Source organism: Ogataea polymorpha (assembly GCF_001664045.1).
Source record: "Ogataea polymorpha strain NCYC 495 leu1.1 chromosome Unknown OGAPOscaffold_1, whole genome shotgun sequence".
NCBI classification, from domain to species: Eukaryota; Fungi; Ascomycota; class Pichiomycetes; order Pichiales; family Pichiaceae; genus Ogataea; species Ogataea polymorpha.
In genome coordinates this window covers 37,914-50,406 of record NW_017264698.1, presented here as the reverse complement: position 1 = coordinate 50,406, position 12,493 = coordinate 37,914, and the positions used below count along the sequence as shown (strand labels likewise).

At 45.0% G+C, this 12,493-nt stretch overlaps 8 protein-coding genes across 8 annotated transcripts; 7 read left to right on the top strand and 1 right to left on the bottom strand.

Moving 5' to 3' along the window:
• Positions 1-25: 25 nt before the first annotated feature.
• OGAPODRAFT_22496 (uncharacterized protein) lies at positions 26-1,201 on the top strand (the record flags this gene model as incomplete). Its single annotated transcript, XM_018355214.1, has 1 exon — positions 26-1,201. One exon carries the CDS (start codon positions 26-28, stop codon positions 1,199-1,201), a length of 1,176 nt encoding a protein of 391 aa, XP_018212784.1.
• Positions 1,202-1,231: 30 nt separating this feature from the next.
• OGAPODRAFT_15040 (uncharacterized protein) lies at positions 1,232-1,777 on the top strand. Its single transcript, XM_018353454.1, has one exon. The coding sequence runs from the start codon at positions 1,276-1,278 to the stop codon at positions 1,660-1,662; it is 387 nt and encodes a 128-aa protein (XP_018212783.1). The 5' UTR covers positions 1,232-1,275; the 3' UTR covers positions 1,663-1,777.
• Positions 1,778-1,974: 197 nt separating this feature from the next.
• OGAPODRAFT_15039 (uncharacterized protein) lies at positions 1,975-5,174 on the top strand. The gene has a single exon (XM_018353453.1). The coding sequence runs from the start codon at positions 2,020-2,022 to the stop codon at positions 3,973-3,975; it is 1,956 nt and encodes a 651-aa protein (XP_018212782.1). The 5' UTR covers positions 1,975-2,019; the 3' UTR covers positions 3,976-5,174.
• A 2-nt stretch (positions 5,175-5,176) lies between these two features.
• OGAPODRAFT_15038 (uncharacterized protein) lies at positions 5,177-6,775 on the bottom strand. Its single transcript, XM_018353452.1, has one exon. The coding sequence runs from the start codon at positions 6,716-6,718 to the stop codon at positions 5,192-5,194; it is 1,527 nt and encodes a 508-aa protein (XP_018212781.1). The 5' UTR covers positions 6,719-6,775; the 3' UTR covers positions 5,177-5,191.
• Positions 6,776-7,141: 366 nt separating this feature from the next.
• OGAPODRAFT_15037 (uncharacterized protein) lies at positions 7,142-8,283 on the top strand. Its single transcript, XM_018353451.1, has one exon. The coding sequence runs from the start codon at positions 7,345-7,347 to the stop codon at positions 8,233-8,235; it is 891 nt and encodes a 296-aa protein (XP_018212780.1). The 5' UTR covers positions 7,142-7,344; the 3' UTR covers positions 8,236-8,283.
• On the top strand, positions 8,284-9,063 carry OGAPODRAFT_5764 (uncharacterized protein; the record flags this gene model as incomplete). The annotated part of the gene is made up of 1 exon (XM_018355759.1): positions 8,284-9,063. One exon carries the CDS (start codon positions 8,284-8,286, stop codon positions 9,061-9,063), a length of 780 nt encoding a protein of 259 aa, XP_018212779.1.
• Positions 8,284-10,692, top strand: OGAPODRAFT_91629 (uncharacterized protein; the record flags this gene model as incomplete). Its single annotated transcript, XM_018357011.1, has 1 exon — positions 8,284-10,692. A coding segment is annotated over exon 1 (1,584 nt), but the record flags the coding sequence as incomplete, so codon positions are not given.
• A 203-nt stretch (positions 10,693-10,895) lies between these two features.
• On the top strand, positions 10,896-12,489 carry OGAPODRAFT_80854 (uncharacterized protein; the record flags this gene model as incomplete). Its single annotated transcript, XM_018356466.1, has 1 exon — positions 10,896-12,489. The coding sequence occupies exon 1, from the start codon at positions 11,257-11,259 to the stop codon at positions 12,487-12,489; it is 1,233 nt and encodes a 410-aa protein (XP_018212777.1). The 5' UTR covers positions 10,896-11,256.
• Positions 12,490-12,493: the final 4 nt, after the last annotated feature.

The following is a 12,493-nucleotide window of genomic DNA, read 5'->3' as shown; positions in this document are numbered from 1 at the left end:
AGCGTGCATGGTGATGGGACTCTATATGACTCTACCAGTTTTGGGATATCTCAGTGACTCTCATGGACCTGTTCTGCTAGCTATGATCAGTTTGATCCTTTGTCCTGGATACTTTATTGCTTCGGCAGCATATGAGTACCGATTAAATTACTCATGGATGTGCCTAGCGTTTTTCCTGATTGGATGCGGAACATCGTCAGCATACTTCTGCTCGCTGCTTACGTGTGCGAAAATCTATCCTGAACGAAAGGGCCTTAGCATATCATTACCTGTGACATTTTATGGACTGTCTTCGCTTGTTCTGGCCAATTTGTTTAAACTGCCATTTTTCAAAACTACTACAGGAGAAGTGGACATTCGCAGAGTTTTCACAACACTGGCATTATTGTACTTGCTTTTGGGTATTTTCAATTGGATCTCTTCGATAATAGTCACCATAGAAAAAGAAGTGGTCTATCAGAAAATTCAAGGAGAATCCGAGCAGCGCGATGAGGACATAGAAAATGATGAAAGAACACCGTTACTTAATAGTCAGCTTCTAGAACCTGAGGCACAGGGAACCAAGTTCAGACAGTTCTTGTCTAGCCCCTCCACAAAGCTTCTCTACATTGCGCTCTTCTTCCTGGCAGGACCATTGGAAATATTTGTTACAAACTTGGGATCGCTCACTGCAATGGTTGGTGATCTTTCCAAAAAGGATGTTGCCACGCAAGTGAACTATTTCAGTATGTTTTCGACCATGACGCGACTTTTAATGGGTGCCGCAACCGACTTGATGGGAACGGTCAAATCCACCACGCTATTACTGGTGTCCGGCATTGCTGTGGCTACGCTATCGTTTTTCTTGATTGCAATAGATTACAGTCACTTTTCTGTGATTACCAGTCTTGTTGGCATTGGATATGGGTCTGCATTTACCCTCTTCCCAACTCTTATCGCCACTGTGTGGGGAGTTGAAATTCTTGGGTCTACTTGGGGTTTATTTCTAAGTGCCCCTGCATTTGGATCGCTGGTATTCGGTATGTTCTATGCGTTCGAATTTGACAAGTATTGCGACATCAGGATTTCCAGCTGGAACGTGTACTGCCTAACGTTCCCCTTTGTCTTGTTTGCTGCAGGATTCGCCCTGAGTGGTGTTCTCGTGTACCTCTGCTGGAGACTATACTGGCACACCTCGCACCTCACATTAGAAAATAACTAAATCTGAAGAAACACTAAAAACGAGTAATGAAAAATATAATAAGTGGCTCCGCTCGGGTTCCACAGTGGACATCTATGCTGCGAGCCGGTAGACGACAGAGCACTCGTCTTACGGGATTGGCCCGCGGACTTTCACAGCGGAGATTCCAATCTCACAATGTAGAGGAAGAATATATGATGGATGTGAGCAATTTGCCAGCCCGATGGAACAACCTCCCCGGAGACACACAGCAAGACATTATCAACTATCTGAGGGTAAAACAAGAGTTTGGATGGACGTACCTCACCCCAGACGAGAAACGAGCCATATACTACATCAGCTATGGTGAATGGGGCCCTCGTGATGCGAAAAGCATGGGGGTTCCCGACCTAGTGTTCAAGATCATGTCCAGTTCCATTCTGTTTGGAGTCGTTGGCTTCACGCTGATCAACTACGCACGCGATCAAACTGATGAGGAATGATTATGTCAGCCTGGGAGGCAGAGAAAGCGTTGTATATATGCATTGCTAAAAATAACTATCAGAACCACGTTACTACAGTGCTATGTAATGTGCTAAATCGAAATCCTCACTAAAACGACATTGAGACCGGGGCGCGATCTGTACAGCGTAAACAATCACTGATCGTCTATTGTTATGGCCATGCTGTACCTTTCTGCGACGCCTCGTTGGATGCGAGGGTGATTTTTTCTAAAATTCTTCGACGCGCACGACTGTAAAAAAGTAGGCACAAGAAAGCAGAATAAAATACAAACAGTTTTTTAGGTCTAGTAAAGGACATTTAAGGACATTTTTATTTCACTGATAGAGTATCAAAAGATGGCGGCCCGTAACCTGACCTCCAGGTCCCCGCACATGGAGTCGAACTCCAGTGGGGGTTCCAGCACTGATCCGTTCAACCAGGAATACGAGCCACAGAGTTACGATGAGTCCTCATCCAATTCCAATGGTTCCAAATCACCGGAGGAACGTAGGCAGTTCCTTGACTATAACAACAGCTACCGCGACTCGACATCATCCATAGTAAATCCATTTGGGTCCAACAACAACTTGAACTCACAGCCTCTTGACTATGACAGATATCCGCAAGGACTAACCGGTTCTCGTGCTGTTTCGATGGGCTCTGCTGGCTCCCAGCTAGAAGATGTCCGCGCAAACCGTTACAGTGACGGTTCCTCCCAGCTGTCAGAAAAGTCCTCGAATCCATTTTTGGTGGACACGGATTTTTCTCCGTTTGGAGGGTATCCGGCTTCCTCTTTTCCCCTGCACATAGACGAGAAAGAGGAAGATGATTATCTACATAACCCAGATCCTATCGCCGATGCAGAGTATGACAAGCACAGATTCAGAAATGATTTGAAAAACATGGACAAGCGTTCTTTGAGTGCTCTTATAGGATGCATTCTCCTTGCTCTTGGCGCATTGTGTTTATTTGTTGTTTGGCCAGCTCTGACATTCACAGGTGTTACAGACCACTTGGACTCTAAACCATACCATGACACCTATGTGCTTTTGACCGATTACGTTTATCCACAACTTAGTGCAATCAGAACTTCTTTAGTCGATGAAGACACTCCGGAAAGTGCGAAAACGAGAACTGCAAAGGATGGCAGTTTGTGGAAGCTGGTGTTCAGTGACGAGTTTGCTGCAGAGGGCCGCACGTTCTACGACGGTGATGACCAATTTTGGTATGCTCCAGACTTCCATTATGATGCTACGAAGGATCTGGAATGGTACGACCCGGATGCGGTCACTACCAAAAACGGAACTCTCCAGCTTCGAATGGACGCTTACAAGAACCACAATTTGTTTTACAGATCGGGTATGTTGCATTCTTGGAACAGGATGTGCTTCACGCAAGGTGTTATGGAGGTTTCTGCCAAATTCCCCAATTATGGTAACGTTTCGGGTCTGTGGCCTGGTATGTGGTCTTTGGGAAATCTTGCTCGCCCTGGATACCAAGCAACAAGTGAAGGCGTGTGGCCTTTCTCTTATGAGGCGTGCGATGCTGGAATTACTGCTAATCAATCTTCCTCAGATGGAATATCCTATCTTGCAGGTCAGAAGCTAAACAGTTGTACTTGTGATGGAGAAGACCACCCTAACCAGGGGACAGGCAGAGGAGCTCCTGAAATCGATATTATTGAAGGCGAAGTTGACACTGGTATTCGTAACGGTGTGGCATCTCAATCGTTCCAGACCGCTCCTATGGATATTTGGTACATGCCAGATTACAATTTCATCGAAATCCATAATGCTTCGGTTACTACTGTTAACACCTATTGCGGTGGTCCGTTCCAACAAGCCGTGTCCACAACCACCACATTAAATACCGATTGGTACGAGCTGGGTGAAGGAACAAGATACTTCCAGAAATACGCATATGAGTACCTCAATGACAACGACAGTGGATACATCAGATGGTTCGTTGGTGACAACCCAACTGCTACCCTTCACGCTTATGCTCTTGCTCCAAATGGTAATATTGATTGGAGACGAATTCCTAAGGAACCGATGTCTATGATTTTGAACTTTGGTATTTCGAACAATTGGGCGTACATCGATTGGCCGTCAATTCATTTCCCTGCCATTATGGAGATTGATTATGTGAGAATCTACCAACCTAATGACTCTGTGAGTCTCACGTGCGATCCTGAAGATTATCCAACTTACGACTACATCAATAGCCACCCCACCGCATATGAAAATTGGAACCACACAACTTGGAAGAGTGCTGGTTACTCTTTTCCAAAGAACAAACTTACTGGCTGTTAAAGAATACGTGTTATTATAAATTAGCTAGAAATTGTTCTAGTGCCGTGGATTGTTGTTGTTGGTCTAGGAAGTTGAACTCCACGATTTCCCGGTTGATATTAAAGTTTGATTCGCGGAGAGCATCAAGCAGGTTTTGAGGCCTTTTGCTTTCCAGCTTACGAGCAAGAACTATAAGTTTCCCGCTTTTTCTAAGCGCGTGAAGCACAAACGCTATATGGTCGCTTTTTCGGAACTCGATGTATTTGTTGAAAATTTTGTTGCGCAACTTGTCTGATTCCAACCCCCGAAATTGAGGGGATTGTCTGAATTTGCGCTTAAACTCCAGATAATTATTCAATTTGACGTCGTTGTCGATGAGCAATTTGCAGAATTCGATCACCGCCCTCGTGTAGGGATCACTGTTGCTATTCGACCGAGCGACTTGTGTACACCATTGGTCAAATAGTGACCTTCGTTTTTCATCATCATCTATTTCAAAATAAATTGGATCGTTCATAAATTTATCGCACTCTAAATCGTAGGAGGAATAAGGGTCCACCTCGTAGCGGGTTAACATGTTGTAGAATCGTTCCGCTACTTCTGAAGAATTTTCCTCATAATCATCCAAATCTGAAAGGTTTAGGCCTGCGGACGAGTCTTCCTCCGATGACGACTCAGCTGACTTCTGATCGGATAAATTGGAAATCTGATTCTGAACGTCTGACAGTTGGCATTGAATTTCTGGACTCTGTTCCCTCTTTTCGGATTGTGACTCTTCCAATTCACTACCGTCCTCAGTGTCAGACTCATAACCAAGCATTATTCCTGTGCTGTCTGATTTTTGTCGTTGAAGCGGCGACACCTCTTCCTTGTCATCTATTTTCATGGATTCACCGTCTTCATCTTCAGAGCTGACAAGCTCGATTTGTTTAACCGGGTGTCTTGCGCCATGAAGTAGCTCATTCAAGTCTTCAGCTTCCTTGTCTGTAATTTGTGCGCCCCTAGCAACTCCAAGTAATAAAAGTACCTGCTTTCTTTTATTCTTTAGTTCTTGCATCTCCCTGACACACTCATTTGGCAATTCCCAAAGGGATGCCAAATGGTCCTTGTCAAAGTAGAACTTGAATCCACGATCAGTGATGACTAGTAACCATCTTTCAGACAACGGCAGTTGGTATAAAGGTTTCCCGTAGTTCATAACCTGTCATAATTAAATAATTTTTTTTATCTATATACATTATTTCCATTCCAAGTATTCGCTACCATACTCGTTCGGCTTGGTTTTTCTGTCCAGAACATGCTTCACCTTGTAGAGCACTCCATTTCTGTGTCCATATCTGTGCAAGAAGTATTTGCCCGCTTCCTTGCCCGTGACAGAATACTTTCTGTTGGAACCGTCCTCGCCTTTCACGTATTTTTCAATCTCAGCTTGAGTAGGGAGTCCCATCTGCCATGGATATTCCGCATAGTTAGGAATCAAGTCCGGGCATTCAGGGAATTTGGACACCTTGACAGCTTCAAGTGCTTCGATAGTTTCTTCCACAGGTAGCGCAGTGCCCTCTTGAGGCTCAAATGCATCCAACGAAAGTAATCCTTGGACCAGCTTATTTGGGACATCATTGACAGATGTGAATTTTGGCTTGACCTCTCTGTCCTCTGGATTTTCGGACTTTCTGTTGATAAGATTCTTCAAGATGTACTCGTTGAAATCGTTAGGTCTGTAATCAAGCATCATTTTGGATGCAGTTTTGAGCTCGTTGGTGAGCGCGTCATGGATGGTGGCTTGGCTGTTCGCAACCAGCATGCTCCACGTCAATTTGAGCGAGATCTTCGATTTGGTCTTAAGTTTCTCAACAGTATTCAATGCAAATTCACTAGCGTCGTTGACAAGGGCCTCAATCACCTCTTCTACAGACTTGTGAGCTTGAGGGTCAAAGCAGGACTCAATCGTATCCAGTTCTTCAGCAGTATACTTGAACTTGTGTTGCGATGGGATTTGAACGGTAAACTCCTCAATGGCCTCGCTGATTAACTTGTAAATGTCTTGTCTGGCAAAAACATTGCGTTTTTGGTCGTCTGCAAGTTCTGGAAGCTCCAACGTAGTTAGCCTATCAAGAAGTTCCTCGTGTCTGTGAGCAGGAACATAGTGGGTACCGTAGCCGGCAATCAGCGTGTCAATTCCAAAAAGCTCGTCTCCAGTCAATGAAAGGTAGTATCCCAAATTTCCGTCCAGTTTCGGTAACCAGAAAGAGGTTCCTACATCGCTGAAGAAGCCAATGTTGGTTTCTGGCATTGCAAATCTGGTGCTCTCGCAAACAACTCTGAATGGGCCGTGAACAGACAGCCCTACTCCTCCTCCCATAACGATGCCTTTGACCAAAGACACCACAGGCTTGTTGTACACGGAGAGCAAATAGTTGAGGCTATACTCCTTCTCAAAGAATTCGACTGATTTCAAGGGCTCCTTGTTCAAGTTGTATTTGGCACATTGAACAACGTCGCCTCCAGAACAGAAAGCCTTGTCAGACTTGGAGTTGAGGATGATCATGTTGTTGGAGCCGGATCTGGAGAATTCGACCATTCGCGCAACAATCTCCTCACACATGTTCGTGCTGAGGGCATTGAGCTTCTGAGGTCTGTTCAATGAGATGATCCGAGCCGTGTTCTTCACTTTGAATTCCACCTCCGGTGTCGCTGTCGAGTTCATTCTGCTAGCTAAAAGATGAGAATTGAGTGCCGTTAGACGAGGCACTTGTGATACCATTGCTGAGCGATGCAGTCGTTTAAGGGAGAGCATACTGGAGAGGGGAACCGCGCAGGTAAGTCGGGTAATGTGTCGAGTAAATTTTTTTAATTTGTCGGTAGGGTAAACCCAATCTGGAGCTACGATACAGGGAAACGAAGAAGCGTGGGCAGATTTGTGCTAGACGTAGTAGCTACATTTATTCAAAGTTCTGCACGGTGCTACGAGAGTACTATTTGGAGCTGTTTGTTGCCCATTTCTGCAACTCTAGTCTACTCTCATATGCTGCGCCTGATTCTGCGCATACATTTCCCGAGAACCCTACAGACTGCTCCGATTTTTTTTATTTTTTGCTGTCTTGGGCACCCCTCGCACCTCATCGTATATCGTTTGAGAAATCGGCTGAGATATTCGTGTAGATCTGTCTTTCCCTAGCGATCGTCATGTCTGAAATAACTCATAGACTGGCAAAAACAACACACAAAACAACCCCTCCAGTGATCGACACCTTGAATATTAGCCAGACGCTCGATTTTTACTGGACCAACGCGAAAGATCCGCACTCGATTAGGCGAAAACTCATCCTTCAAAAATACCCTCAGGTCACCAAATTATGTGGACATGAACCACTCACAAAATACCTTTCGATGCTTGTTGTCTTGCTTCAGTTCAGCATTGCCTACTATCTCAAGGACACCAGTCCCCTGAGCTACAAGTTTTTGGCTCTTGCGTACGTTATCGGTGGGACTTGCAACCAGAACTGTTTCCTTTGCATCCACGAGCTATCTCACAACTTGGGATTCAAGAAACCACTACATAACAGGCTCTTTTCCATAGTGACGAATCTGCCAATCGGAATCCCCTACAGCGCTTCTTTCCAGCCTTACCACCAGCTCCACCATAAATTTCTCGGAGATGAGGTTTATGACACAGATATCCCTACTCGGCTGGAGGCCATTGTTCTGTCCAATATTCTTGGCAAGGCATTCTTTGCTACATTCCAAATTCTCTTCTACGCTTTGAGACCGATGTTCATCACCCAGGTGAAATTCACTCTAGTCCACCTGCTGAATGTCATCGTGCAGGTATTTGTTGATTTCCTAGTGGTGAAATACTGGTCTGCAAACTCATTATGGTACTTTATTATGTCTTCGTTCTTTGCCGGATCGCTGCACCCAACAGCTGGACACTTCGTGTCGGAGCACTACATTTTTGACCCACCTAAAAACTACAAAAAATACGTTGATGTCCCCCCTCTAGAAACATATTCCTACTACGGGCTCCTCAACTTGGTGACCTGGAACGTCGGCTATCACAACGAGCACCACGACTTCCCCTTTGTTGCGTGGAGTAGGCTCCCGCAGCTGAAAAAAATAGCCGTCGAGTTTTATGAGCCGCTTCCTCATCACAAATCATGGACGTGGACAATCGTGGACTTCATCTTCAATTACGACGTGACAATGTTCAATAGGGTCAAAAGAGATACCGCTGGAATTTCAGAAAGACGCAAAATTGACTACAACGACAATTCCAAATAGCTATACTCTATAGATTTATATATACACAGCCCAGAAAAAACTATAAACATGTCTTCACTAAAAGACCTTCTGAAGTCTGTTTCACAGGAAGAGCAATTGCAGAAACAGCTTTTAATTGTCGGTGGTCAAGAAGTGGGCCATATCCAGCTTTTGAATGCATTTGGAATCAGAGACGTCAGTATCATACCGTACGGATTTCATCTGGCAGAACGCGCAGATCTTCAACTTTGTTTCCACTCTTTTGCTGGCGAATATGGTGCGGTATATCAAACAATAATTGACAGGCTTCTTGCGAGTTCGCTAGTTGTCTATATTCTAGATGCTCTGGATCTATTGAAGGATGAACCGACACAAGAAACAATTTTCGAGCGTGTTTCTGGATCTCTCAAACCATGGATTGATGCCTGCTCTAAGGCCGTCAGCTGTTGTGTATTAGTCCAGAATGTGTCTCGTGTTGACTACAATGTCAAAAGCGTGTCGAACATGGATTATCTACAGCAATTAGTGCGACTCATCATGATGGATAAAAATGGTGCCGTACTGTTCTTTCAGGAAACAGATACCCCTCAGGACATTATCCAGCTATTGAAAGGCACGGCTGAACTGCGGATCAAAGATTATGACAACGTGTTTGTGCCCAGCGGAAGTGATAGCTACGGGAAGATCAAAGTACTTAATGAAGACTTTGCATGTGAGGAGACGCTTGAAAAATGGCATAGTGTGGAAACAGTCGCCAAAGAAGTGCCTACCAATGCAACATCGACCAACTCTGAGAACTTGAGGCAAAAGTATCAGGACTTTCTAAGACAGATCCATTTGGCTGTGTAAAGGTGTGATTCAGCATGAAAAATTATTAGCCAATTTTTGTGTGTCATGGTCGATGCTGGAGTGAGCAGCGACATAGGCAACGTATCGGTTGAGGCAGATGGACAGAACGCGATAGGTGATGTGCTTGAGGAAGGCATTTCAGTGAAGCCTATCGTGGAACATACCAAGAGAAGGCGGTCGTCGCACCAGTCCATCAAACCGCGTTTCAAAAAATCCGCACGCAAGACTCCAATATTCAAGCTAAAGTTTGATTCCAAACGCAAAAATCCATTGAAATATGTCAATATCAGAGAGCTTGTTTTGTACGCGCTCACAGACGTGAACAAGTTGAATTTTGGAGAGCTCGAGAATAGGAAATCTATAAACAAGGTGGTTCTGGTCCTTGCCGATGGACTCACTGCGGCTGATTTCGGATACGAAAGCTTGGCTGGTCTCGTTGAAGAGCAGGAAATAAAGAATACAGAGAAGTACCCATTCATCTCCCAGGAATTTACAAAATTCATTCCCTTACTTTCTCCTGGAGCCAACAGAAACCTATTTTCATGTGCCACCACTCTATCTTCTTCGACAGTGCCCGAAAAACATCGTCCGGCTCTGATCAAAGAGCTTGAACTCAAAGGTGTCCAATTGTCTGAGTTGACACTCGACTATACCCAAATGGTGGCCAATGGCTACCCTATTCACCCTGACGTTCCTGGTGCTACCAAGGAATCTATAGCGCAATATTCTGCATTTCTTGCCACGAGAGATCTGAAATCGAAGCCCAGAATATTTGCACTGGATTGCGAGATGTGCTTGACTGCCTCCGGGAGCGTGGTCACCAGAGTGGCGCTGACTGATGAGGATCACAAGCTAGTAATCGGAGATTTTGTCAAACCAGACGAGGAGATCACAGATTACAAAACACAGTACTCAGGTGTTGATGAAAATAGTCTCAAAGGAGTCACTACCACTTTGCATGATATTCAGCAAAAATTGCTGGCGACAATCTCCAGTAAAGACTACTTGGTTGGACATTCGCTAGAGTCAGATCTTTGCGCGCTCAGAATCACACACCCAACAATTATCGACACATCTATATGTTATGATCACGTTAAAGGCCCGCCTCTCAAACCTTCTTTGCGCCATCTCGCTTCCGAGATATTAGGCAGAAGTATTCAACAATCTGCCCACGGTCATGACCCAATTGAGGACTGTGTTGCATGCATGGAGTTGGTCCAGCTCAAACTTAAAAAGGGCCCTGCATTTGGCAAACTGATCACCGAAGAGTCGATCTTTCGCCGTCTTTCGCATACAAACAAGCAAGTCCTTATTGACGGCAAGAAAGTCCCCAAATCGGGAGTAGCTATCAATTTTGGAGGTAATAAATTTTTCGACGAACAACGCTTAGACGTCCCCACGGATGAAGAAGCCGTTCAAAAGCTGGCGGAAAATCTGTCCAACCATGACTTGGCAATGATCAAGCTTCGCGAGCCGGACAAATTTGATCTTAGCATCAAATATATCTATGAAACGATGCCAAGCAATTCTCTTTTGATCGTCTGTGCTGGTCACGGCGACAGAAAACGGATCGACGAATTAATCACCTTGCAGAGGAATATTTCAGGACCTCTATCTCCAGAAGATCACCAGGAACTCATTTCGTGTGTTGCGAAAGCCAGAGAATCTCTTGCCCTGATAAAGATTAAACCATAGTTACTGGCTTATGTAATCTAGTTTACGCGTAGATCAAAATAAATACAAAAGAAAACAAAAATCACAGATTTCATGACTACTCTGCGAGACAAAAAGAGAAGTTTGAATGAGAAGGAGCGAGCCGAAGTCCCGATACAGCCTCGTCTAAAGCTTCATAAGCGGCTTGTCTTACGCAGACCTCCTCAGTTGGGCAACGTATCTCGTCCAAGCCCTCCGATTTCTCGCACAGCAAGCGATCAACCTCAAAATGAGGTCAAGGAGAAAGCTGTCACAAAGCCAGAGCATGATGCCAATCCTTCCCCCAAAAGGGAACTAGAATGTCAAGACACATTGCTGGCAAACGAGGAGAAACGAGTCCAATCGACCTCAGACGATCTGGAAAACGCACAAAAGAAGGTCACCGAAGCCGCAACAAAAAACCCAGAGATCCAGAGAATAGAGTTTGCTCTCGAGGAAGATGGCGAAGCTGAGGACTCTGAAGAGGAAGATTCAGTGTCTATGGAGATTAGACAGGAATTATTTTCTCTAGTCAAGTCGTTCCCTGGACTGTCTAACAAATACAAGCTAATAGACAAGATTGGTGAGGGAACGTTCTCCACCGTTTACAAAGCATACGACCTACAGCGCATATCTGAAACCAGCATGGGAAAGGCGGTTTGGAGTTCCCCACCAAAGAGTCGTACGAATGAGTCCACGCAATCATCTGACGTCCCAATTGTTGCATTGAAAAGAATTTATGTCACGTCTTCCCCTTCGAGAATATACAATGAGCTTCAGCTTTTGCATAGTCTAGTGGGATGCCCGAATGTGGCTCCTCTAATAGATGCTGTTCGCTATGAAGATCAAGTCATTGCCGTGTTGCCCTTTTATAAGCACGCAGATTTCCGCGATTTCTACAGAGACTTACCTCTGTCTGGAATAAAGATATACATGCACGAGCTTTTTACTGCCCTGAGTTTTGTGCACGAAAAAAGAATCATTCATAGAGATATCAAGCCTACCAACTTTCTATATAACCCGTTGACCAGGCGAGGAGTTTTGGTCGACTTTGGGCTTGCCGAAAAAGAAGCAGAAATTGATTACGCAGCTTGTCCTTGTTTCCAAGGAGGGCCGGCAGCAGATGAGATTGCGCCTATGAATGCATTTCCTACCAAAGGATACCCGAAAGATGACCGCAGGCCAGGAAGGCGTGCCAATCGAGCAGGAACTCGTGGATTCAGAGCACCTGAGGTGCTGTTGAAGTGTGCAAATCAAACTGTCAAGGTTGACATATGGTCTGCCGGGGTCATGTTGCTCACACTTCTATCGCGAAGGTTCCCATTTTTCAACTCTACAGATGACACCGCTGCCCTCATCGAAATAACGAATATATTTGGGCTTTCTCAGATGCGCAAATGCGCCCAGCTGCATGGTTTAGGTCTGGAAAGTAACCTCCCCAAAATCGAGTCGGCACAATCGCTAGGTGCTTTGCTATACACATCGATTTTTCTGGAAGCCAAACAGGGCGACACGCTAGCAGAGGACTCTCCTGCTTGGGAGCTCTTGTCCGCATTGGATAAGAAAGGACGTCCTTCCGACACTAAGCTTGGAAGTGACTATGCTGAGGCCCTGGAAGTACTCGAACTATGTCTAAGACTAAATCACAACGAGAGGATTACCGCAGATGATGCTCTGAAGCTCCCCTTTTTCCGGTCAGGGTCTAATGACGTCGACGATATCATTTTAGATTAGAGTG